Below are 27,984 nucleotides of genomic sequence, written 5' to 3'. Positions count from 1 at the left end.
GTGGTGCCAGGAAAACAACCTCTACCTCAACGTCAGTAAGAGCAAGGAGCTGATCGTGTACTACAGGAAACGGAAGTGGGGCGAGCACACCCCCATTCACATCGACAGGGCTGCGGTGGAGCGGGTCAAGCGCATCAAGTTTCTCTGTGTCCAAATCACTAAGGACTTAAAATGGTCCACATACCACATACAAACAGTCGTGAAGAAGACGCGACAGCGCCTCTTTCACCTCAGTAGTTTGAAAAGATTTGGCAATGGCCATCAAATACTTTAAAAGTTCTACAGCTGCACCGTTGAGAGCATCTTGACTGGCTGCATCGCTGCTTGGTATGGCAACGGCACCTTTCCCTCGATCGCATGGCGCTACAAGGAGTGGTGCGGACAGGCAGTACATCACTGGGGCTGACCTCGCTGACATCGAGGACCTCTATATCAGGCAGTGTTGAAAGGAAGTCCCGGGAAAATTGTTAAAGACTCCAGCCACCCCAACCATATACTGTTCTCTCTGCTTCCGCACGACAAGCAGTATCCGAACATCAAGTATGACACCAATAGGCTCGTGAACATCTTTCTATCCTCAAGACATGACTGCTAAACAGCTAACAAAATGGCTACACGGACTATCTGCATGGACTCTTATTTTTTTGCACGGTCTCTATGCACATTCTACACACTCACACACATATATTCATACTGACTCTACATACGCATACGCGCTCACGTTGAAATATCGTACACGCTGCTGCTTCTCTGTTTCTCATATATGCTGATGCCTAGTCACCTTACCCCTATACATATCTAATTGTATCACTCCAGTATCCCTGCCCATTGTAAATATGATATTAGCACTGACCCTGGAACTAACCTTGTATATAGATGAGTTACTTTTTTTGTGTTCTTATTTTTTTGGTCTACTTCATTTTTTAAAATATTTTTATTTTTTCATAGAACTACTGCATCGTTTGGAAAGAGAGCGTGAAAGGCATTTCTCGGTACTAGTACAGTGCAAGTGACAATAAAAACTTAGAAACTAGTGAACATTGAATTATAAGAAAGGGAAATCCCACCAATTTTCATATTCATTATCTCCAGCACATAGGCACTGGAGATAATAAATATGGGGATAAAAAAGTAACAGAATTCCCCTTTAACTTGCTAACTGAAATCCATCAACAGTGGTTATTAGGGAGGCAAAGATGGAACCCAAACACACCAGCATCCTATTTGATGGTGCCCATCTAGGAGAACAAGGGGCTCACTTTGTGCATGGCAGCTGTTCCATCGTCACTGGAGTCTATAGCTCATTTAGGATAACCTGGCTTTAGACTGGCCTTACTGACCCAAGCTATGTCCTAGAGCCAGGCTAACAACACTGCTCTGTGTTCAAGGCTATCTTCCAGGCCCAGGCTATAACACTCTGCTCTGTGTTCCAGGCTATGTCGCAAACCCAGGATGTAACAATCTGCTCTGTGTTCCCAGCCCTTCTCCAGAAGAGCACTGGGGACACCTGTCCCTGTGAGACACCATGTAACCTGACCCGCTACGGCAAGGAGCTCTCCATGGTCAAGATCCCCAGCAAGGGCTCCGCTCGCTACCTGTCCAGGAAGTACGACAAGTCTGAGGAGTATATCAGGTAGATCTAACTTGACGACTTATATTGCTATGACCTGGAAAAGATCAGCGCTGGAAAATGGAGACACCCTCAGGGGTTGGCTACACATCATGAGAAAATGTCACCCTATTCATATATAGTGCACTACTTTTTGACCAGAGACCTATGGACCCTGGTCAAAAGTAGGGTACTAGGTTGCGATTTCAGATGCGGCCTGTGCTTTTCAAGTCCACTGCTCAATGCTGTTAAGATCTTAAAGGCCGCATAATCTGACAGTCATTAACTTGATTACTTTTAATTGCTTTAAGGCATGAATGTGCCACCGTGACAATTTATGATGATCATAAAAAGGACATGGTACAGTATATGTGTTGACATATTATCCTGTTAATATTGCAGTGCTGTGGTTGAGTTTAAAAGGAAAGTGCAAGTTGTATGGTTTTCTTTGTAACACTTCACTATTGGTTATAACAAACGTATCATAAACATATGCAGTTATCTTTTATTAATGTTCACATTTTCCTCCGTTTCCAGAGACAACTTTCTGGTGCTGGACATCTTCTTCGAGGCTCTTAACTACGAAACAATTGAACAAAAAAAAGCGTACGATGTTGCAGGTTTACTAGGTGAGTGTTTCTCTCTCGCCATTTTTTAAATTTAATTCAACGTTTTCAGTAATTGGTGTTTCATGTGGTTTAAAAATGAGTCTTAATATAGGAACTCTCTGACAGTGGTTCTTTGTAATAAATTAGTAATAAATGGTAATAAATGGAATTTTGACTCAAGATAATGGGTTTGAACTATGAGTTTAATGAGTAATCATTGGCATCACCTGGAACCATACCAAGGACGAATCTTAATATGATGTCTTCCTTTACAGGTGACATTGGAGGCCAGATGGGCTTGTTCATTGGAGCCAGTATTTTGACAATCTTAGAAATTTTGGATTATGTTTACGAGGTACATTGTCTCATATATGTATGTGCATGAAGCTCACAAAAGGGGACACATTCGGGGTTGCAAAATTCTGTTAGTTTCCACCAGAAATTCTGGTTGGCGGATTCCGGATATCCTTCTTATATCCACCTGATTCCAACCGGGATTTCTGGAATATCTGTACATTTCGGGAAAGTTACTAGAATTTTACAACCCTACACACATTTCAGCTGTTCATAATCTGTAAACCCCAAGGACAACATTCTAAAATGGCAGCCTTAATCAATGTCAGTGGGACTTTGACCTTTTCAACTGTTACGTGAGGACTACGATCACTGCTTATGTGTCAATTATGAGCGTGAATGATTTCACTCGTGTTATACGAGGCTAATGATATGGATAGCCCCCGCTCGCTGAGCACTGGGATATGTCAGATGTGCTGATGGAGTGGACTCCTGACTTCCTCTCTTCCCTCCCTTCATGCAGGTGATCAAGCACAGGCTGCAGCGTCTGCTGAGGCCACAGAAGGATGAGAAGAAACAACAGACGACCACAGTTGCAACTGTGGATCTGCAAGATATGAAAGCCAGTAAGGTGAGCGTGTTGCTTGGGGAGGGCAGGCATGCTGCATCAGGAATGTTGTAGGCCTACACATCCACAGTATGTGCATGAAGGAAGAATGAATCTCCTAAAAATGGGGTTGCTCAGTTCACTCTAGCCGTGATGTACAACCATTTGGGCACAACGGTTGCCAATCTAAATATCACTACAAGCTATTTCATTATAAATCGTTATACATTATTACAAGCTATATCACTATACATCTTTATATATCACTATACATATTTATTTATCATTATAAGCTCTATCCCTATAAATCTTTACATATCACTATACATCTTTATATATCACTATACATCTTTATGTATCAATACATCTTTATATATAAGCTATAAGCTATCTCACTATAAATCTTTATGTATCAATGTAAATATTTATAAATCACTAGAAATATGTATCACTACAAGCTATATCATTATAAATCTTTATCGATCACTATAAATCTATATATATATCACGATAAGCTATATCACTATGCATCTTTACATATCACTAAAAGCTCTATCCCTATAAATCTTTACATATCACTATAAATCTTTGTGTCACAACAAATCTTTATGTATCATCTTTATATATCACCATACGCTATATCACTATACATCTTTATGTATCACTACGAATCTTTATATATCACTATAAGCTATATCACTATACATCTTTATATATCACTATAAGTGACATCACTATATATCTGTATATATCACTACAAGTTATATCACTATATATCTGTATATATCACTACAAGTAAAAAAAAAATTATATATATTTTTTTTTTAATATCACTATATATCTGTATATATCACTACAAGTAATATCACTATATATCTGTATATATCACTACAAGTTATATCACTGCATGTCTTTCTCAAGGACATCAGGGTAGTCTCTTGTTAAAAATATTGTTTTATCCCACTGTACAGGATTACATCCCCCCAGAGGCAACTCCAATTCCCAGGTCCCTCTCTCATGAGGAACAAATTTACTTCTCGAGTTCATATAAAATCATCCAAAATCATCCATTTTCCCTAGATGTAAAAAAATCATCTACATGAAATATCTACCATTACATCAAAGGTATTATCATTTTGGTTTATTCAAAGGCATTGTAATTTTGGTTTATTGAGCCAACGTGAAACTGTACATCAGTTAGGGCCAGTTTCCAGGACACAGACTAAGCCTCCATTGAATATTCTTAGGGCTCTATTCAATCCTGAGCGCTGAAGATCTGCTTTGGAGCGCAACTGATCCTCTTAAGGATCCTCCCCTTTTTTCAATTTTTGCCTAAAATGACATACCCGAATCTACCTGCCTGTAGCTCAGGACCTGAAGCAAGGTTATGCATATTCTTGACACCATTTGGAAGGAAACACTGAAGTTTGTGGAAATGTGAAAATAATGTAGGAGAATATAACATTAGATCTGGTAAAAAATAATAACAAAGAAAAAAACTATATTTATTTTGTATTTTTTTGTACCATCATTGTTTAAATGCAAGAGAAAGGCTATAATGTATTATTCCAGCCCAAGCACAATTTAGGCCACATGTTAGCAGCAGTGTATGTGCAAAGCTTTAGACTGATCCAATGAAACATTGCATTTCTGTTCAAAATTTTGTATCTAGACTGCTCAAATGTACCTAATTTGAATATTAATAACTTTGAGTTTATAACTGTGCACTCTCCTCAAACAATATCATGGTATTATTTCACTGTAATAGCTACTGTAAATTGAACAGTTCAGTGAGATTAAGAAGATTTTAAGCTTTCTGCCAATATCAGATATGTCTATGTCCTGGGAAATGTTCTTGTTGCTTACAACCTCATGCTAATCACATTAGCTCAACCGTCCTGTGGGTGGGACACCGATCAGTAGAGATGCTCAATGTACCCGCGGTCGATGAGACTGCATTCACAATAAGCGCTGCATATTTCGGCTCAATTGGAAATGACCTTAAAATGTATACATGGATCTTCCGCGATACTTCGGCGATACGAATTGAATAGAGCCCTTAGTCCAAGACTAATCTTTATCTGTGTCTGGGAAACTGGCCCATTTTGTATATCTTATTGTGTTGTGGTCTTTGTGGCCACCAGGAGTCCAGTGATATGACCATGACCAGAAGTCATCCTGAAGGAGCTTACGCCAATACGATTCTACCGAACCACCATCTCCCCCACCACCAAGGACAGCCACATGGAGTGTTTGAGGACTTTGCCTGCTAAAGCAGACGGCCATCTTTCCATCCTGATGACAACAAAAGTTGTGTCCTCTCTGGGCTGGATCGGGCATCAAAACAGACCCTGAGACCTCAGTTCTATACCTTTCTTGCTGTCACCAGTGAAAAAGCTACAGCCAAAGTTGAACACCAAACCTGTGCTGCAAACAGACCACTTGTATGTAAGCACAGATTGGACCCCACATTACTGTCCAGCTGGAGACGCCCACCTTCAATCTTCCTACAATTGACAGCTGGCCACTCTGCGATTTCTATACTGGTTATTTTGGTACATGGTCACCACATGGGAACAAGACAAGGACTGCATGTCATTTTGAGCCATCTTGATTCATTTCTACTCAACTCCAGTATCTTGATTTGTGTACCCATCTTAATTTGTTATTATTATTCTCAATAAGTTCTCACTCAGCTCACTGTTTTTGAATCATTGTAAAATGTGTCATTATTTGATTTCCCCTTTATATTGTATACAGATGAGTATAAGACAGGTGGTCATATTCAATCGAACCATTATACAGAGATATCAAACAAAATCAGAGGAATTACATTGATCTTTTGGCGTGTTAACCATACTATCCTCGCTTTGATGATAGGGCCCATACTGCGTACCAGCTAAACACTATTTAGTATTTATTAGGATCCCCATTAGCTGCTGCCAAGGTAGCAGCTACTCTTCCTGGGGTCCAAGCAGGGTTAAAACAATTACATCACAACCAAACACAACAGACGAAATCATAAATAAAACAACGCATCATACAATATATTACATTATTGCTCTTTTACTACAAATGTACGATATAAAATCCATAATACCACATTACAAATGTGTGTGTGTGTGTGTGTGTAGAGTGAGTGTGTTAGATTGTGTGTACGTGTTTGGGTCTCTTCACAGTCCTCGTTGTGCCATGAGGTGTTGTTTTATCTGATTTTAGTGCTCGCTTGAGTTATTTGGTGTGGAAGAGAGTTCCATGTATGGCTCTATGTAGTACTGAGTTTCCCCAGAGTCTGTTCTGGACTTCGGGACTGTGAAGAGACCCCTGGTGGCATTTCTTGTGGGGTATGTATGGGTGTATTAGATGTTTGAACAGACAGTTTGGTGCTTTCAACATGTCAATACCTCTCACAGAGGCAAGCAGTGAGGAGGTCAATCTCTCCTCTACTTTGAGCCAGGAGAGATTGACATGTCTGGTTTATGGGAAAGGTGTTTCAGAGAGTAGCATTATACATTTACATAGGTTCAACCTGAACACAAAGAGAAAGCACTGTTTTAAATGGATAATGATTAATTTAATTCAACACTAATACTAATTTTTGTAATTGATTTATATATTTTAGAAAACAATATTTAAAAAAAAAATATATATATATATATATAGCTGTTATGATTGTAGTAATCACACTGACATATTTTTGTTTATTAGCGAAACCAGTCAGAAAGATGATTGGAATTGCCTTGCTCCAAGCAACAAAATGCACATAGATATGGTTGATATTACTGTCATTATTTTTATTTTATTTACTGACTTGGGCATGGGTGAAGTTCTTACAACAATTACGGTGTCCATATTGGGTCATCATTCAAAAAGGCAATGAATAGCAAGCAACAAGCTGTGCTGTGAATCCCCTTGACATGGATGAATCATAATACACATAATTGAGCACATTCCACAGTCTGTAGTAGCTGAGCGCCTCTAATTTAAAGACAGGGCCAGAAGAGTCCTTTCCCATAAATCCCTGTTGAAGCAAAGTTGCTTCCAAAATAATTGCTTTATGTCTCCTGCACAATCTCTTGGCTTAGATAGTGAAGTTGTTACAGTAAAAGTTTATCCAGGACTAAAACTGCTGTCCACTCCCGTGTAGGACAGCCTCAGTGAAAGACCTATCACTTTGACTACTGTCTGAAAATCGACTGTAGGTATACGATTTTGTATTTTGCTGGGTTATTCATTTATACCTCACATTACAGCACACGATCACATAAATAGATAAAGATGTTTGAATATAGCTATTTGTTATTTTTTTTTATTTTGCTTGTGATCTTAGAAACGGCCGCAATGGACCTTTTTATCTCAATATCAAATCATTTGGATAACAATGAAGTACCTTCCTGTGATTGTTTTAAATTAAAATGGTCAAAAATTAAGAAAAAAAAGGTTCTTAATCAAGAATTTAGCTAGTACTGTCTGGGAGTGGAGAGGGGAAAACTAGTGGTTATTGGCAGAGAGGTTTGGAACTCTTTCTTATTAGTCTATGAAGTAGGTGATGTCACCAGGCAGGGCAAAACCATCCCACCAAAACAGGCTGACATTTCAGGCAGACTTTTCAAACAGCCATTACACTAAAAGGGCACCATCATCATTTTCACAATTTCACAGTATTATTCCAGCCTCCGTGTGGAAATATAAAACACAGGAAACTCTCATTTTTGACCCCAACTGGGCCTTTAATATCGGTAACCCTGCTGAAGTGCTCTGAGCTGTGCTTTGTTTGACAAGTCCACAATGAAATGACCCATTCATCAGCGTAAATCAAATCTACTCTTGCCCCATGTCAAGTAATCACGGGGGCCAAACATGGCTTTTAAATATCCATAATCATGTGTCACTATGACATTTTCAAAAGTTCCCAATCATGGTCCCTGATGGCACCCTATACCAGGTTTCTCCTCGGTCATCAACAACACTGAAGGACAGGTCGCACACTGAGGAGATGCTGTACTAAGGTGAATGTGGGGTCAAATGATCAATGTAAAGCTTGACTTCGCTTGTTGCAGTCACGTATAGGCGGTCATGCATGTATAGATACAGGAAAGCCTCAGAGCCGGTCTGTGATTTGCTGTGTGTATAGCATACATGTTTGGCTCGTCTGAGAATGTGTCCATAGAATTCTGAAATCATTTGGTATGTAATATTACAAATAGTAGTTGCAAATGACATCTGTGCATATTACAGTGGAACTAAATGGTGGCTGTGTAGCTGGAGTTGACCTTGCTTGATTTCCCCAATTGACGACATTTTGTACATTACCATTACTAAATTTGCCACTCTGCTCGTTCGTTCACTGAATTTCGCTCTTCTCTGCTTGTTCAGGTTCGCAATACTGTTGACATATTGTATATTCACACAATCAAAATCAATTCTCTGTAATAACAAATTTGTGTATTGCGAAATTTCTCATTTTGGTCTGAATGTTCCACGTGACAGCAATAGGGGTTTCATTGAGTGAAATGGCATTGCGGCATGCACCGTTACACTGTCAACAGCTCAAGATGAAGAACGGATCAGAGCAATTCTATCAAACAGTAGGACACCAATGGAAATTCACTAAGATTTACAGGAGAACGCTGAAGACGTTTTGTTCAGAAGTCTGCTATTGTAACTGTTTATTCTGTTAGAACACATTTTATAAATGTTATGGTTAAGTACAAATATTAAAGTTTAGATTGGTACATTAAAATGCCTCATGATCTATTGTAAATGCACTTTTTCTTTGCCTTTGTCACTTTGTTCTTGAGCTTTAAAAGGAGCTTTAGCCATCAGGTATTTGTATTAATACTCACTGCGACTGTTGTCAAAATCATTTCAGAGAGAAAGGAGAAGACAACTTACGTTGCTCATACATTTACAACAGGTTGAGTGTGACTTAACCGTTTCTCTGCAAAGCATCAACGGGAACAAACCAGAGCATTTTCAATAACAAGTTGGTGTAACTAATGTGAAAGTTGAACAGCTCACCTAAAAGGGTGCATCCCAAATGGCCAACCTATTCCCTGTGTATTGCACTACCCATAAGGCTCTGGTCAAAAGTAATTAACTATATAGGTAATAGGTTGCCATTTGGGACACAACCCTCAAGTCTGAATTCTTCAGATGAACCCTTCCTTGTGGGAGGAGAAAGTCCAAAATGGAGTGCAACAATAATGACATACAATTTGATCCTAGCTGCCATATAGTTAGGTGGTTCCACAGCATGCCTGGGGTGGTATGCAATTGGGCCCTTGAAATACACCCACTATAAATATCATTTAGCGTTTCACATTTTTCCCAAACAAAAGAACATTTGATACAAGACAAAGTAAAAATAAGATCGAGAATATACCAAATATAATATAGTGTACTGCCTTTGAAAGTGTGGTTGTAAACTTTTAAAACAGAAGAAATTGGGTCGTAGCACACACTTTTCGCAATATTGACAAACAGCCAACATTTGGCTGTGGCTGAATGATTATGTGCTCTTTTGCTGACACCTAAAGGACAACTTTGGCTTTGTTGGCTCCACTGCCTCAATCTGATGTTCCGCTCACTATTTATCCACGCTAGGTCATCACCAAACTACACATTTAAAAAAGGAAATAAGACAAAATGTTCATACTGAAATAGTTTATTTCAAAATTACAATAATTCACAGTTCATTGAAGATTTCAGTATACCATTGAGTGTTTTATCTACATAATGACTCATTTGGATTAATACGCCATGCTAAATCTTTAACAGAAGACTTACCAATGAGTATTTTGGTTTTCTGTTGGTAGGGAAGAACTGTTCTGCATTTGTGTAACAAATGTCCTAAAACGGGGGCAAAACATCACAGTTTGTACTGTACATAGGACCCTTTGAGAGATATATATATATATATATATATATATATATATATATATATATATATATATATATATAGCATTGGGCCAGCTGCTTTAAAAAAAGGGAGGATATGGATTGAATGTCTAACCTGCCACGGTTTCTCAAGTCAATGAGTAATGGCTTTGGTTAACACTACCATTAGAAACATACTACAGTGCACTGGACACTTCAAATTACTGGTAAATAAAAGGATTGATCAAACTCTGAATCCAATACTTGGAATGACAGTGGCAGTAAAAAGAAAATGCATTGTGTAAAATTCAAAATAGGAAACGTCTATCACGCACACTATTACCATGTGTAAACAAAGCTAATAACAGAACAAATTATAAAATCACACACACACACACACACACACACAGATACAAAGCAAACAAATTGAGATCTCTATTTGAGCTTCAGCCTTCTGAATTTGCATAATGTAACCTCAGTCTCTGGTGAAGTAGACACGCATTAAGAATTGTGGATGCAATTACAAAACCACTTGGGGAAGAAGAAAAAAAAATCAAGACTTAAGGGAATTACGTTATTTATTTTAAGTAGGTTTTCATGTCATGATAGACTGTGTCCATAAATCTAATGTGGTGTATTAACACACAAAACAGTAATGCAAGTTAAGTCAATGTAGTTCATGTCACATTCAGTGTTGTTACACAGGATATTTCCTTGGTATAAGTTAATAAATATAATTTAGAGCATGTATTCAACTTGCAACACTTCAAAAATGTAATCCTTGTTCTTGATTGGACAGTCAATTTGTTTGTTGTAATCTATACAGTATTGCACATATTTTACTTAAACTCACATTTCAAACTCAGGTTTCTAGTACCTGCTGCATCCACACAAAAGGCCTCTGGTTGCACAATACTGAGTGGGAATTGCGGTGTGCTTGATAGCAAACCATTAGATATTGAGGGCTACAATGTGATACATATAATAATACTTATCAACATGAAAAAAAAAAAAAAAAAAAAACTTCCATAAATGTTGCAGGGAAATATCAAATGTAATTTCAAACTACCTACACTACCGGTCAACATTTTTAGAACATCTAATCATTCAAGGGTTTTTCTTAATTTGTACTATTTTCTACATTGTAGAATAGTGAAGACATCACAACTATGAAATAACACATATGGAATCACTTAGTAACCCCCCCCCCCCCCCCAAAAAAAAAGTGTTAAAAAATATGAGATTCTTCAAAGTAGCCAACCATTGCCTTGATGACAGCTTTGCACTCTTGGCATTTTCTCAACCAGCTTCACCTGGAATGATTTTAACAGTCTTGAAGGAGTTCCCACATATGCTGAGCATTTGTTGGCTGCTTTTCCTTCACTCTGCAGTGCAACTCATCCCAATTTGTTTGAGGTTGGGAGATTGTGGAAGCCAGGTCATCTGATGCAGCACTCCATCACTCTCCTTCTTGGTCAAATAGCCCTTACACAAGCTGGAGGTTTGTTGGGTCATTGTCCTGTTGAAAAACGAAATTATAGTCCCACGAAGCGCAAACCAGATGGGATGGTGTATCACTGCAGAATGCTGTGGGAGCCATGCTGGTTAAGTGTACCTTGAATTCTAAATATATCAGAGTGTCACCTGCAAACTACTCTCACACCATAACACCTCCTCCATCATCATGCTTTATGGTGGCAAATACACATGCTGAGATCATTCGTTCACCCACACCATGTCTCACAAAGACAAGGTGGTTGGAACTAGAATTCTCCAATTTGGACTCCAGGCCAAAGGACCAATTTCCACCGGTCTAATGTCCATTGCTTGTGTTTCTTGGCCCAAGCAAGTCTCTTCTTATTGGTGTTCAATTCGACCATGAAAGGCCTGATTCACAGCTGATGTTGAGATGTGAGATGAGATGTGTCTGTTACTTGAACTCAGAAGCATTTATTTGGGCTGCAATTTCTGAGGCTAGTAACTAATGAACTTATCCTCTACAGCAGAGCCAACTCTGGGTCTTTACATTCCTTTGCCAGTCCTCATGTGCCAGTTTCATCATAGTGCTTGATGGTTATTGCAACTGGACTTGAATAAACTTTCAAAGTTCTTGACATTTTCCAGATTGACCTTAGTGCCTGAAAGTAGTCAATGATGGACTGTTGATTTATCTCTGCTTATTTGAGCTGTTCTTGCCATAACACGGAATGCTCTTTTACCAAATAGGGCCACCTTCTGTATACACCCCCCAACACAAATGATTGGCTCAAATACATTAAGGAAAGAAATTCCACAAATTAACAAAGGCACACCTGTTAATTGAAATGCATTCCAGGTGACTAGCCCGTGAAGCTGGTTGAGAGAGTCAAGAGTGTGCAAAACTGTCAAGGCAAAGGGTGGGTATTTGTTTAACACATCATTCCATGTGTGTTACTTCATAGTTGATGTGTTCACTATTATTCTACAATGTAGAAAATAGTACAAATGAGTAAGTGTTCTAAAAACTGACTGGTAGTGTATATTCAGGTATATTCTGATGTAATAGAAATGTAATGTAACAATGTTGAATGCCAACTTCTACAGTACATACCACAATTTAATTTATTTGACCTTATTTATCTAGGCAAGTCAGGTAAGAACAAATTCTTATTTTTAATAACTGCAGTCTTGTTCAACTGATTTCAAATACCTACTTTAAATATATCGAGATTACATGTGTGTAACACACCGAAACCAACAACTACTGTGAACTTGTCCAGTCACAGCTAGCCCAAGTTCAAACACTGCTCTATCGGTGCACAAAAAAAACACACCACTTTCTCTATGGAAGAGCGGGCATGGAGTGCCATCTGAAATTGTGTTTTTATTTTATTTAAGTAGGCAAGTCAGTTATGAACAAATTCTTAATTACAATGAGGGCCTAGGCACAGTGGGTTAACTGCCTTGTTCAGGGGCAGAACGACAGATTTTTACCTTGTCCGCTCGGGGATTCGATCAGCAACCTTTAGGTTCCTGGCCCAACGCTCTAACCACCAGGCTGCCTGCCACTCCGTCTGACTTTTCTGCCGCTCTTTCGGCGCGGAACGGGTGAAGAGCGTATCCGTTTCATGGAGCGCAAGACCAATTATTCCCCTGTCGGGAGAAATGGGCACGCAGGTTGTTGGTCACGTTAGAACAGACCCAGGGTCTGTTTCTGTGGCGGCCGAAACGCTAAGGCTCATGGTTAGTCGTTTTTGGTGATCTTTGAAACCCGGAACAGACGGCAAAAACACAACTTCTCAACACGGGCAATTCTTCTTACGCCACTGTTTCGTAGCAGGTTAGGATAACTTACACAGCACGGTGGGAGATTTAAGGTAGCAAGTAAGGAGCCTGCGGAAAAGGGTTAGCGAAAATGCTATCCTAACCTGGTACGAAAATCACTTTAGAGTGTGTCCCTTCTCGACACAGAGGTTGAAACATTCATAACCGATGGGCACTACAACGTACAGATTTATTTGCAATCTCGGGGGGGAAAAAATATAACATACGTTGCACAGTAATATAGCTAACATCATGGTTTATATTAAGTTTGAGGAGACTGGGAGACAGGAAATCTGAAGACACGTTGCGTTAACCGAGTAGGCATGAGTAAATTAGTACTGCAACGGACGTAAAAGCTCTATTTAACCAGAGATCACTTTTCTCTCTCCAAATAGCCCACTGTAAAACTAAGGCAAGTGACATTGTCTTTAGATAACGTTCACATTTGCCTCGACTCGTGTGTTCCATATGAACATGTGCATTTGCTGGGTACAACAAAAAAAGAAACCAAGCCAAGCGTCACACATTTCTTCTCCAAATTCCCTTTCCCCGCCACACGAGCTCCCATTGGGCCTACAGAAACAAAATGCCTATAAAACACGTATCTAACGGATTGGATACACAGGCTACATTCCACGCCAAATGAACACAGTTACAAATTCAAAATGGACTGGTTGATTGAAGTTGGAAAATGTGTTCCAGGAACCAGCTGCAGTTTTGGAATAGTTGTGTCCTGACTATTTCCGCTTAAGTTACTTTGCGAACTGTTAGTGCCATTTCGAATGTTAGCCTAGGCTGTAAACCTCCCTAAACATACAGGTTCCACACTTAACATCTGCAAAACATTAGTTTGATGACGACAAAGAGCGTATTTTCATCCGAACAAACAAGTATATGCCTACTCGACAAACAGATGTGGCCATAATGCATCACCATGCAGTGTTCAATGTGAGTGTTCATCCCATTAAGAAACGTGTCAAAAGATCACTGGTGATAACTGTTCGACATGCAATGCGCATCACTTTGCACTGGGAAGTTTTTTTCCATTTGGAAAAATATTCTGTTCCATTTTATTCTGTTATATTACATATTTTTTTAAATGTATTTTAAACTATGAAATATGTGTTTTGATTGTGATAAGGGCTAGGGAAATAAGAGCGTATTGTCTGCTAAATTAACAAAAGGCTAAGCCACAGGGTTCTACAAGCAAGCGCAAATGCGGAGGTTACTGACTTTTTGAAGATTGTGTTCCATGATATAATATAACCAGTTGATATTACGGCTTCAATAAATTAATTTTAAAATGGCACTTGCATTGTTTTAATATATAGGGCAAATAGGATTTGGGTTATTTGAGTACTCGAAAAAAAAGGGGTCTACGAACATTCAACAATTGTAAACTGCCCATCCCTATAATATACACATTAAACCTATCATATTCACCGTTTCAAACATTATCTTCCGCGCTGCATAGGTGTGGGAATCGTCTGTCTTTGTCCTTTTTGTGCAATGAACTTCTTTAAAACAAGAGGCGTTGTGCCTGAATTCGACCCAAAGCCTACAAGGAAGTCTGTAGTGTTGAAAGCGGTTGTATGAAACCAATCAGCATGTCAAGCAAAACCTTTCAACCGGTGTTAGTCTCTCAACAAGGACTCACAAAATATCGTCAGACAAACGTATCTGACCAGGGGTGTATTCAGAGTTAAAACATTCAGAACGTTGCATATATAAATGTAATGGATAAAGATGACATAATTCCCTATTCTAAAGAAGACAATCATATCGTTCTCTTATTTTTTACTGTAACCTCCTGAAGAGGCTCTACATCTACAGGTTTGTTTGTGATGTCACCCTATGGGAACCTACAGCACCAACACATGCCATCCAATCCTCTCAATCCAACCCAAGTAATCTCATTCTGCATCTGATGACGTCAGTGCCGTAAAGCTTCCTTCCAGTTAACATGCGAGTAGAGTGAATCTATATTGCAGATGCCAGCTCATTCATTCAAATGTGAGAAGTGTAATGTGAAAGGAAGGGACTCAAATATTGATAAAATGTATACAATGTAAAAAAATCTCTACTTATTTTGCTTGATATGATAACGGACATGAAAATACAAGAGGACTGACGGACGTTTTAAAAAATAAGGCACACAGATGTGCTTTAGTAGTGATTACTAAACTGCAAATGACCAAGCATCAAAAGCTGTGCAGGTTTAAAGCCATACCCTCAAGAGCCACAAAGGTATGTAGAACTTTTGTAACATGTTAAAATAATGAGATGACCACCAAATCCGAATGTTTAAACCACATTTGGTTCCACCATCATTTTCTGTACGGACAGCACATTTTTATTGTAAACATTTAGTTAAAAAAAAAAAAAAAAGTTTCCGCTTAGGAATGTACTGCATTAGTTTTAAAACAAACACGCACGCATACACACATCACACTCATGCATACACACAATCACACACATACTAGGTCAAGTTTCTAAGGGGGCTGGTGATCAAGTGCTATTTCCTTGCTCGTGTTCAAATAACAGCATGGCGAGCTGGGAACGGGATCCCAGGCCATCCAGGTTGCTCTGGACACACCTGTGGTAGATGTCCTCACTGAGCTGCGGGTTACAGGCCTGGTAGTGGTACTTCTGGTGCAGAGCCGGCTCCACAGCCCTGAACACATGCAGGGTGGAGTACCTGACAAACATGTCGTAGATATCCAAGGTCTCCATGATCTCCTCGTTCTCCTGCATGTCGGAGGCCATGCGCGTGCGCGTCACCATGTAGTCGGAGTTGTAGAAGCACGCCTCCTCGAAAGAACTGCGGTCAAAGTGTCCGGTGTCCTTGACCAGGTCTACTGTGGGTGGGGGCTCCTGGTTGTGGAAGGCAATGTCTGGGTTGTAGTCCTGGAAGTGGATTGGGAAGAATACCTGCCAGTTGTTGATGGAGTTCATGCGGCAACGGTTGAGGAACTCGGAGTTGACGTTGGTGTTGACGTTGGTGATGAAGAACAGCGTGTCTACTGGGTGCTTCTTGGAAATGATGTCCATGAATTTGATTTGAGAAGGGGTTTCTGTCTTGACACTTATCCACAGGATCTTCACTGCCGGATACTTGCGTTCGTATGCATTGATCTGCGCTTTAACACTGGTGAATATGTCATTCTGGTTGACCTGCTGGGCCTCGAATGGGTCGTAGATAAACAGTAAAGTCAAGATGGCGTTGTCACTGGTCTCAAACAAATTTGTGGCAAACACTTCTAGAAAATGGTTGACGGCACCCCGTTCCTGAAAAGTCAACGGCAAGATGACGTGAACCCTGGTGGCCTCTGTGACGTAAGGCATGGGAATGATCTCGATGCGACTCAGGGGACGCACCAGGTGGACCCTCTTGGTGATGGAGCGACTGCGACCCTTCTGGTTGACCACCTCCAGCTGTAGGTCCAGGGTGTACTCCATGCCCCGAGTGGGGTCGAAGCGGCGGTAGCCGTTGATCAGCTGCTGCTTCTTCAGGTGGAGGACAGGCTTGTACTTCTTGTTCAGCTCCCCCATGGCTCTCTCGATGACGTCGGCCACGTCCAACCGATCAATGCCACGCAGTTCACACTTGGGGGAGCCGTCAATGCATGAATAGACCTGCTCCTCTGTGAAGTAGTCCCATCGGATGACCTCAAAACGGGACTTCGGCTCAAACGTGGGATTGATCCCAACGGGCCACTGGGCGCTCCGGTTGCCATCAAAAGCCACTTTGCTCACATTCTTTATCTCTGCCTGTGGACACATGAGATGTAGAGATAAAAAAACAACAACTCTAAAGTCAAACTGACAGTGATACTGTACTGCTACAATTGAAGAGATTATCCAGTACTTTCGTATGTTTCAGCCAGTAGTTCTGAAGTTACTGCTCACGAGCCAAAAGTGGTCTCAGAATATTGCATACTCCGTCTAATGCAGATATTTGCACATTCTCTCTCCCTCTCCTGTGTGTACATCTTGTTAGCTGTCACTCAAATGGCGAGGGGCTGAATCTCATTGGCATGAACTCAAATTGCTAGGGAGCTGGCCCACGTGGGGAACATTTTTGGGAAAATGGCACCGCAAGGCTTCCAGAAAACTTTCAAAACTAGGGAATTCTGCATGAATGAACTACACAACTCATCCAGCCCAAAGCAGGAGGTTTAAAAAATACTAGTTGGCAAAGTTCCCAAGCATATCTTTAAATGCCCCTTATGTCCAACCAAGAGAACAGTCATTCACAAAACAAATATCCAACTGAAATAAGCCTTCAGCGCTCAATGTTAAATGAAAACAGACAGGACAGACTGACTGCATCGGTGTTCACTGGACAAAGGATGTTTTGTGCCATTCAGGATTAGATCGTTTACCTGCAACTTCTCGATCTCATCGTATGTCCTCCGAAGTTCGATTTCAGTGAAGTGTTTGTGTAGTCTGTACATCTGCTCAGGGTCAGATACCGGGTGGACAGTCAAGGCATTATTAAACTGCACATTCTTCACCTTACTCGGATCCGAGTTCTTGCCCATCTCGTAATGGTAATACTGCAGCCCCTGAAAACAAAACAAAAATGTACGTACAGTGCCAGTCAAAGTTTTGGACACGCCTACACATTCCAGGGTTTTTATTTTTTTACTATTTTCTACATTGTAGAATAATAGTGAAGACATCACAACTATGAAATAACACGTGGAATCATGTTGTAACACTTTTTGGGGGGTTATCTTCTACATACCAACCCCTACCTTGTCACAACAACGGATTGGTTCAAACGCATTAAGGAAAGAAATTCTACAACTTAAGGCACACCTGTTAATTGAAATGTATTGAGAGAATGCCAAGAGTGTGCAAAGCTGTCATTAAGGCAAGGCAAACAATTTAAGACTTTTTCCATGTGTTATTTCATAGTTGAGGTCTTCACTATTATTCTACAATGTAGAAAATAGTAAAAAATAAACTCTGGAATGAGTAGGTGTGTTCAAACTTTTAAATGGTACTGTACATTTAGCAAAGTGGTAACATGGAAAATTGGGTGAAAAACAAACAGAAGACTGAGTTAAGTCTTTGGGTTCCATTTCATCAAATCTAAGGCAAATGGTAAATGTTAGCGCTGTCAATAGTGCTATATTCTTGGTATTTTCACAGCTGGAATTATGGCTGTAGTGGCGGGAAAGGGCTGGGTTTTGATGAATAAATAAGTTGTAGGTGGAGGCTTGACCCCTCACTGGCCAATCAGAACCTGCTCCATGGCTAAATAGGTGGTTACTTCAAGTTGTGCATTTACGGTCTTTTATGTATTGCGTTGTCATCAACGCTGATTTGAATGTTAGTTTGTTATAGCCTACTTTGTTAAATGGCCTACAGAAACTAAATATATGTAGGCCTGTCCCATATTTGCTAAATATGTTGAACATGTTCGCAAGGCACATTGTTCGAAGAAGTAATTGCACGGCTTCAATATGGAAATGTATTGTTGAACATAGCATTTTTCATTGATATATTGGCTAGGCCAACTGTAAAATAGCATTACGTCTGCCATGTCTCAATGATGGACATGCCGAACATTGTCAACAAGCAAGATCAAAGTCACTACTGATATGGCTTAAAAAGCGAGTGAATGATAAAACAAGTTGTTTTGATTTTATTAAATAGGCCGTCTAAATATAGTTACAGCCACAATAACGGCTCCCTGCGAGGACATAATAAATGAGGCAATGCAGATGACAGAGGGTTTTTACGCACTTACAAAACATTTCATAGGAGATCCAAACAAAGATCCAAATTAAATATAAAGGAGGGGGTAATGTCCCCTCATCATTATAGGCAACATATCCACTCTACAGATAGCATTCGCACTTCTCCAGAAATAGCAGACAGCTCCTAAATTGCATTGCATGCGAGCCATGTACGTTCTCACCATGAAGCCAAGGACATTGAATCATCCTAGTAAAAAGTTTGGTTTTTAATTAAAAAATATATATATATAAATAAATACGAGGGCCACTGACCGGCACATTTCTTATGGACATATGTACATAGGAGGTTTAACGCATGTCCAAAATAATAATGGGAGCTGGCTGAAATAACTTATCCACTCACTGTTTTGCTGCTTCCAAATTTGATCTTTAAGTAAAGCTGTGGGTGATTAAGGTTTATTTCAAAGCAGTCTCGCTAGTCAAACCCTTTATTGATAGTCTGCTACCAAAAACAAACTACCTTCTGAAGGGGAGGGGAGGCTATGCTTGTTTTTTTTAAATCAACTTAAATTTAAAATGTTTTAGGTTTCTAAATGCCAGGGTTACCAGCGCAAAATGCACATTTCCCCTCTTGTTACAGGAGCATATGGGCATGGTGCGTCACGGCTGAATAGGTTTGTGCTCCCGCCCTCAAATTCCATGTCATTACCATCATGTTACCGCGAAGACCTGCTTTTTCGTTGGTCTTAAAATCTCACCCTTTGTGCTCCATGAAATTTTCATTTTTGAAGACACAAGTCAAATATTGCTACACCTCCCACCTCAGCGCAAGAGAGCCGATGTTAAACAGATAAATTGCCGAACCTCACGCATGTCGAAATGGCCAACTAACGTGCGTTTGACACTTGCGGACTTAGTGAAAGCTGTAAATAGAGCCCTGTGTATTATTTACTAGTGACGGTTGAAAGCTGATAGAATTGTTTACTTGGAAATGGATTTGGAAGCTTTCCTATCTATTTGGATGGAGTAAATGAATGTAGGGGAGATATGGGGTGCTTTCAAAGAGAAGGTATGAAGAAAAAAATAAAATAAGAGAATGTGTCAGACAGTGAATCAGTTTTAGTCCACCTAAGGCAATTAGTCATCTTTCCTCACTAAAAACAGCATTTCAGAGTCATAGACATTTAGCCCTGATGATGCTCCACTATCAAACATTGGTCCTCTGACATGTTTTAGAAAAACTTTTCTTAGCGGCTGTTTCCAAACCCATTGACCCTCACAGCCCGTATCGGTCATAGCAAAAGGGAGAGTAAAGGCTTCTTTTTGAGCAACAACTTTCTGTACTAAGAGTTTCGACAACCATTGTATTACAGATCCTAACAACATGTAAGAGTAAAGCACTTTAGATTGTATTTTTCCCCCTTCAATTAATGAAATAAAAATACACATAGCCCACCGGTTCAAATGCTCTGCAGACCCTCCAGCGGGTGGTGAAGATGGCCCAGTACATCACTGGGACAATACTTCCACCCATCCAGGACATCTACTCAAAACAACGCCTAAGGAAGGCACGCGGCATTAAGGGACCCCACACAGACCTATTGGAACATGAGGTCTGAGTTTCTATCTACAAGCCTTTAGACTGCTGAACACTTGAACTGGACTGACCACCTGCTCTATTGTACTAAAAACAGTTCCTTCCTGTATTATACTTATGCTAAAATGTTTTCTATTCTTCTGCCATTTTACTTTGTTGTATTCTTTTACTATTTCTTATTGCTGTTGCATTGTCGAGAAGGAACCTGCAAGTAAACGTTTCGTTGGACGATGTATACCTTGCCTATCCCATACTTATAGCTAATAAAACTTGAAACAACTCCTGTCCAAACAATTCATGTTTAACAAACTCTTAGAAATGGCTTCATAGGAAAAACACTACTGGAATGTATGGTGTCACAACCTAAGAGGAATCAGTGTACGAACACCTACATTATCATAAGTAATAAGACCACTTAAGATGCACTATGCAGAAATCACTCTGCCATTTCTAGGTTGCTAAAAGTCTACTGTATGTTTGCCTAATTTCAGTGTGACAAAAGAAGCAAGTATAGTGTACAGTAGATGGTACAATGACTATCTAAACCGCTGGTGAAATATTTCCCATTAACAAATTATTACTATTATTTTTTCCCCCACTAATTAACAAAAACAAAGTAAAAGCAAAACCTTAAGCACATAGAACAGATCCACCGCTTTAGACTACCTTTCGATGAGCATGACAGATCTATAACTCACATTTCTATGTGAATTTGGTCAGGTTGCCCAAAAAGGTACATATTCCAGCTTTAATCTAAAGAGACAATTCGGAAGAAAGCATTTATCCAATCTGATCAAGCTATTAAAATAACAAAAATCGCATGAACAGAGGTCACCAACCGTCGGACTGAAAAATGATTTGCAAAGGTCTAAAGAATCAATGTCACTTTGACACAACTGATAACTGTTACTAATACAGTTGTGGAATGTGAGTTGTACTTCCACGTAACACTCTCCCATGTTTTTTTCATCTGACTTTTCCCCTACTTCTCCATTCTCCCTCCTGGAGTTGTGCTGGCCCTGAGGCAAGATGACCACGCAGCAGTGAAACAGGCCCTCCGTTTCTGTTCCAATACACACTCTTAAACACGATGGTTTCCTGCTCAAATGCGACCATAGGAAGAAAAAAAATGGAAGCCCAATTAAAGAGGGTATAGAACGTAACACGCCACAGAAAAAAGTTTAGGCAAACTCACTGTCTTGTATTAACTACTCATTATGTACAAAAAAAATAAAAAATAAAAATTAAATAGCATTGCGGTAGAATGGTGTATAACTGGTGATATTGTTGGAACAAATGCAGGTGTAATGTGCATGCGGCCACACTATGGGCCAAAACGGGTAACATATACAAACAGATTAAATCAATGTAGTTATCGAAGGTGCAGTCTTTAAACTGTCACTTGGACAAGCCGTGTGACTGTGACAGGGCTCCACTGGGTCCCTGACTGTCAGTGCAGAACAGGAGAAGCAAAGCTCCCTGTCACAGCAGAGGGGACAAGTACCCTCAGGGGCCCCAGTGTGAAGACATGCAATTCTGTCTCTACAGAGAATGCAGTGCTAAAACACCAATGGTGTTACAACTATGTTTCAGCACTAATAATGGTGCAACATGCTTTATTCTATAGATGTCACTAGTATACACTTTAAGGAGACTACTTTTTAACTACAGATGTAGTTTGGAAATAAAGTATTCTAATGTGAGGCTGGTGGATCTTGAAAGATGGCTCTTATGTTTTGATGTTGTAGTATATGGCCTTCAATTTATTTATTTTTTTACAATATGGTGTGCGTGTGTCTCAAGCGATTACGGAGCAGGAACCAGCCAACTACACTGACATAACGAGTCAAGTTTATGAGGCGTCATAAAGTCAGGCTCCGTTTCATCTTTTTTGGGGGGAGTCTCTATTCAGAGCAGACCTGGGCCAAATACACATGTTCAATTCTTGAGCGTCCACTTTTGTGACTATACATTGGTTCGATTGTACTGGACGAACTAAACCAAGCAGCAGCGCAAGTATCTGACATTATGTATTCAACACAGGTCTGCTTTGTTGACACAAGAAACGTTCACTTACTGAGAAACACTTGCTTTTTCGGGCACAGATTAAACCTAGTCAGGGCCCTTAAACTGAATAGAGAATCTCCTTTAAACATGCTTCTTATTCTAGGACTAGGCCTAATCTATTTCCGGAAAACAGTCTCTTGGTCAAAGGGATCATAAACCCATGGAACAGAACTCTCTTCGTGGAACTCATCTGTACAAGACAGTAGCAATACATAGCCTACCTCATGCTCAGCCACACAGTTGGTGTTGGCATAATCAATGATGCATCTGCCCAGCCACTCGTCAGGCCTGGCGCTCAGGATGTCATTCCTACAGTTCTCCAGGAAGGGTTTGAGCCGGAGCAGCAGGGTACGGGACAGGAGGTATCCGAACCCACCGTAGCAGTACCTCCCCTCCATCTCCCCACCTATAAACTCCTCAGGGCTGCCCATGTAAAGCTCCCGGTCTATGCTCAGGTGATCCACCAGCTGTTGGATCCGGTCTGCCTCGGTGTAGGTGTCGTCCTGGGCCAGGTAGAACCAGTCATACTCATGGACGTAGTGCTCCAAGATGTACTTGATGGTCTGGAAAATGTTCCATATGAGCCTCTCGTCCCCATGGGTGACCACGAACATGCCGTGGGGCACTTTGCGGTTGCGCATGCCGGTGAAGAAGACCACAGTGTCCAGGTGGTGGCTGATGGTGCGGTTCACGGCCACCCCCAATGTGTTGATGGTGCTTTTGGACGTCAGGATCCCTACGAAGAGGCGCTGCCGGATCCCCAGCTCTGTACTGATGTACTTAGCCCTGGAAAACATACACACTCATTAAAATATATTTTTTTTAAAAGACGCAATCCTTAAATTGAAAACATTAAGTGTCATCCCCAAAACATAGTTTCAGTAAAAAGCTGAGGGATGAGGCTGGAGAAATGGAACCTAGGCTATGGATGCAAGGACCGATCATCTGTGATATCAAAATGGTATTAAAAACAGTGGTCATTTACATTGTTAACAAAACATTGGAGTTTATTTTTTGGTGTACGAAGGTTGTACTAAGCTCACGAGGCATTTGTGTTATATTCTTCAAGAATCAGACGGTATTTATCCAAAAATGTATGTAGCAAATATGGATCGGAACTTTAAGCGATTGCTGCCATTTTCAAATGGGAAAAGTTCAAATCTAGAAAATCAAGTACACAAAAACAGACTTAACAGAGATTTTGTACATATTTTTAGGGTTCCTCGCAAAAGTATTCAGAACCTTTGGATTTCTTCACATTATGTGTTACAAAGTGAGATTACAATTGATTTGTCATTTTTTTGGCAACAACTTATACAAAATACTAATGTCCAAGTGGAAGGAAAAACTTGAACATTTAATAGATGAATAGAAATTAAATAGCAAATATAGTCGTTGCATAAACATCCAGCTCCCTATGTCAATACATGTTAGAAACACATTTGGCATCGATTACAGCTGCGAGTCAACTTGGGTAAGTCTATACTATATGAGCTTTGCACACCTGGATTGTGCAATATTTGCCCATTCATTTTTTCAAAATTAGTCAAGCTGTCAGAATGTTCAAGTCTTATCAAATATTTTCAAGCAGATATACAGTCATGTGAAAAGTAAGTACACCCCCTGTAAAGTATATAGATATTTTAACATATTTGGACATGCATATTTGAGCTAAATTCCCACCACATTCGTTGAAAGTTAACCCAATTTAACAAACCACACACAAGAAAATTCATTTTGAAAATGTTACGCAATTAAAATAAACAAATGCATTTTACTTATTGAGAAAAAGTTAGTACACCCCTACCTTTACCATCATATAAAATGGCTAAAATTAGAACCAGGTGCACCAAAACATGTGCAAGTGATTAGAAAATCATTGGAGAGAAATGTAGGTGGGTCCAGCCTTCCATAAAAATTAGAAACTTGGTCTGGTTCGGTCATAACCATATGGGTGTGTGGTAACACATCATGCCAAAAGCAAAATACCTATCCGAGGCTCTTACAATAATTATTAATGCCCATGATTCTGGGAGGGGTTACAAATCCATTTCCAAGAAATTTGAAGTACATCATTCCACTGTCCGATGGCTCATCTACAAATGGAGAAACTTCCAGGCCACTGGCAATCTACCTAGGACATGTCATCCCACCAAATTCAGCCCAAGAGCTGACTGAAATATGCTCATAGAAGTCTCTAAGAACCCCAGGGTAACATCAAGGGATCTTACAGGCCTCTCTTGCCACAATCAATGTCGAAGTACAGGAGTCATCTGTCAGAAAGAGACTGCGCAAAATTAGCCTACATGGGAGGTCAGGAAGGAAGATGCCTCAAGACACGACTGACGTTTGCCAAACAACACCTGGGTAAAGACCAAAACTACTGGAACAATGTGCTCTGGACAGATGAGGTGAAGTTGTTTGGCCACAATGCCAGACACCATGTTTGGCAAAAAACAAAAGAAGCTCATACCAACCATAAAGCATGGAGGCGGTGGCATTATGGTTTGGGGCTGCTTTGCTGCCTCAGGGCCTGGACAACTTGCCATCATTGAGTCAACCATAAATTCTAGGATTGTACCAGAGAATTGAGAATGTTGGGCCATCTGTCAAAAAGCTGAAGCTGAACCGAACATGGATCTTGCAACAGGACAATAATCCAAAACCCAGAAGCAAAGCTACAATAGAACAGCTCAAAAAGAAGAAATTGAGGGTTATGGAATGGCAGAGTCAAAACCCAAATCTCAATCCTATCGAAATTTTGTAGGGGGACTTGAAGCGGGCCGTGCATGCAAGAAACCCCTCAAACATGACAGTTGAAGCAGTGCTGTAAAGTAGAGTGGACAAAAATTCCTCCCAGTCAATGTAAGAGACTGATAGACAGTTAAAAGAAACAGCTACATTAAGTTATTTAAGCCAACGGGGGAAACACAAGCTATTGAAGCTAGGGGTGTACATTTGTTGATTTTTGATGAATAGATGATTGCAAAGTATAATCTTTGCGGTGTATTTTGTAAATTAGGTTACCTTTATCTGTCAATAGTGTTGAAGTTTAGATCACATATTCATCTGTCCAAATACGTTTAAAAATAAATCTGGGGGTATGCCTACTTTTTCACATGACTATGTTCCACTCAGGAACATTTGCCGTCTTCTTGGAAATTCCAGTGTAGATTTGGCCTTGTGTTGTAGGTGATTGTCCTGCTGAAAGGTACATTCTTCTCCCAGTCTCTGGTGTAAAGCAGACAGAAGCAGGTTTTCCTCTAGGATTTAGCCTGTGCTTAGAGCTCCATCCCATTCATTTTTATCCTTTAAAAAAAACTCCTCAGTATTTGCCAATGGCAAGCATACCCATACCATGATGCAGCAACCACCATGCTCGAAAATAAAGAGGCAGTTCCTCTGATGTGCCGGATATGCACCAAACATTTTTTGGCAAGTGTATTCCTTTACAGGATTACTTTAGTGCCTCGTTGCATACAATATGCAAGTTTTGGAATATTTAGGTCATTATTGTGGAGTCACTACAATGTTGTAGAGTCATCCTCAGTTTTCTACCATCACAGATATTGAACAACGTAGCTGTTCTAAAAATCACCAATGGCCTCATGGTATATACACACCAAGCATGTGCAAAGCTGTCAAGGAAAAGGGTGGCTACTTTGAAGAATCTCAAATATATTTTGATTTGTTTAACACTTCTTTTTGGTTACTACATGATTCCATGTGTTATTTCATAGTTCAAGGATTTTTGTTTAACTTGACTATTTTCTACGTCCAGGGTAATACACAACTACACCATGATGCCAAACTTGACTGTGCATCCTACGCAGGGTTAGGCAAGCACATGGCACCATATTAAATGCAATTCTCCAAATATTCTTTCACATACAGTAGGTAGACTACAATACAATACTTTACTTACAATAATTTGTTATGGCCCAAAATACTGTACTCTGGTAGCCGAGACTGAAGGGCACAGATAGGGCGAAGGTTGTAAAAATTTGTGATATAGTTTCAGGAATGTTGTCCTTTCACAGATGTTTCTGTTTTAGTGGTCATAATAAAAGCAGACTCCAAAACGGACTGATTTCCAATGTAATGTTATATTGTTCATCAATTGTTATCTGATGTTGTTTAAGTGTGCTTGACATCTATGAGTTGAAAATAATGCCAAAAATGAACAACTGCCGAAGAAAGAGGTGAAAAACAACCACATGCCTAAATTAACATAAACTCGTAATATAACCTCTGAAAGACAAATTGGCAACATTGTTTTCCTGGGAAAACGGGCAATAAAATATCCACTCTGAAAAAAAGTTGTGGGGCAATAGCGTCAGACAGAAGTCAACTCGAAAAATAAGATCTAAAGTAGGCTACACTGTTGAATCATGTTTATAATAACACATTTGACCTTTTCGGGTTTCAACCATCCCTTTTGAGTGCTTACCGAAAAAGTTGCTTTGTTTGGCTTTGTTGAACTGGTTTATATGGCACTATTCTTGGCTCAAAATCTTCCTCGGCATCCACAGTCGATATCGAATTGGGTCTCCTCGCTCCTTTTGAATTCCCATCTTGGGCCAAACGTATTTCTTCATTCGCTTTCCCGTCGAGGACACAAGTTTCCTCTACCCAATTCACACTAAGCAAACTCAAGGTAAATCCCAAAGAAACACCGATAATAACCGGGCCGATCGGCCTCAGCAGAGAAATAAACATTGCAAATCTCATTTTCAACGTTGACTATAGACTACGTCGCCAGCCTACACGCACCCTAATGTGCGACTCGTTGGGTAATTTTATGCATCAATCCGAATAGAAAACATTAGCAGCTGGTTGTATTTAAAAAGGACATTCTTCTCGACTAAATAGGTAGGCCTATGTAGCTTCTCCCTTGGAATTAATACAGGATCCTTACGTGTCAGTGGTCTCTAGCTCCGCCTCAAATAAAACACACCAACGTCAGAAATACATAAGCATAGGCGTTTCCAGCACTCTTTCTGTAGCCCTCTGAATCACAGAATTGGTCAAATAAAACCCGCCGACCTCGCCCATGGCTAAATAGATCACAATACTGTGGCCTAGATAAATGTTGGTTTTAATAAAACATGAGCTGTTTTTAAGTCAATGCTTGCTTCAGCTGAAAAGCCTATTTACAGGGGTGCGCTGTCACACTAGAGGGCATCCTAGAGTCACATTCAATCGAACACAAAACCCAGATTTGCGGGTTAAGACAAAATCAAATAATAATGATTCACGGTTGCTATGAATTATGATACACGGTTAGTGTGTGAAATAAAACAAATGTT

At 40.0% G+C, this 27,984-nt stretch overlaps 2 protein-coding genes across 4 annotated transcripts in view; one reads left to right on the top strand and one right to left on the bottom strand.

Moving 5' to 3' along the window:
* The window catches only part of asic4a (acid-sensing (proton-gated) ion channel family member 4a), a 99,500-nt gene extending 90,631 nt beyond the window's left edge, over positions 1 to 8,869 (top strand). Inside the window, exons 6-11 of one of the 3 annotated variants that reach the window (XM_064944935.1) lie at positions 1,480 to 1,633; positions 2,147 to 2,238; positions 2,493 to 2,572; positions 3,035 to 3,142; positions 4,090 to 4,124; positions 5,263 to 5,371. In XM_064944935.1, the coding sequence (XP_064801007.1) occupies positions 1,480 to 1,633; positions 2,147 to 2,238; positions 2,493 to 2,572; positions 3,035 to 3,142; positions 4,090 to 4,124; positions 5,263 to 5,278 (485 nt within the window). In that variant the 3' untranslated portion in view covers positions 5,279 to 5,371. Of the gene's footprint in view, positions 1 to 1,479; positions 1,634 to 2,146; positions 2,239 to 2,492; positions 2,573 to 3,034; positions 3,143 to 4,089; positions 4,244 to 5,262 lie in introns of all 3 variants that reach the window. The other 2 variants (XM_064944933.1, XM_064944934.1) reach the window with 2 other exon arrangements.
* Positions 8,870 to 9,767: 898 nt separating this feature from the next.
* LOC135519700 (chondroitin sulfate synthase 2-like) lies at positions 9,768 to 27,605 on the bottom strand. Its single transcript, XM_064944931.1, has 4 exons — positions 27,126 to 27,605; positions 22,897 to 23,461; positions 17,686 to 17,868; positions 9,768 to 17,071 (listed from the first exon to the last, which is right to left on the bottom strand). Exons 1-4 carry the CDS (start codon positions 27,404 to 27,406, stop codon positions 15,809 to 15,811), a joined length of 2,292 nt encoding a protein of 763 aa, XP_064801003.1. The 5' UTR covers positions 27,407 to 27,605; the 3' UTR covers positions 9,768 to 15,808.
* Between the last annotated feature and the right edge of the window lie 379 nt (positions 27,606 to 27,984).

The sequence above is a fragment of the Oncorhynchus masou genome, chromosome 29, assembly GCF_036934945.1.
Source record: "Oncorhynchus masou masou isolate Uvic2021 chromosome 29, UVic_Omas_1.1, whole genome shotgun sequence".
Taxonomy (NCBI): domain Eukaryota; kingdom Metazoa; phylum Chordata; class Actinopteri; order Salmoniformes; family Salmonidae; genus Oncorhynchus; species Oncorhynchus masou.
The sequence above is the reverse complement of the archived record's forward strand: the minus strand, read 5'-3'. Positions and strand labels throughout refer to the sequence as shown.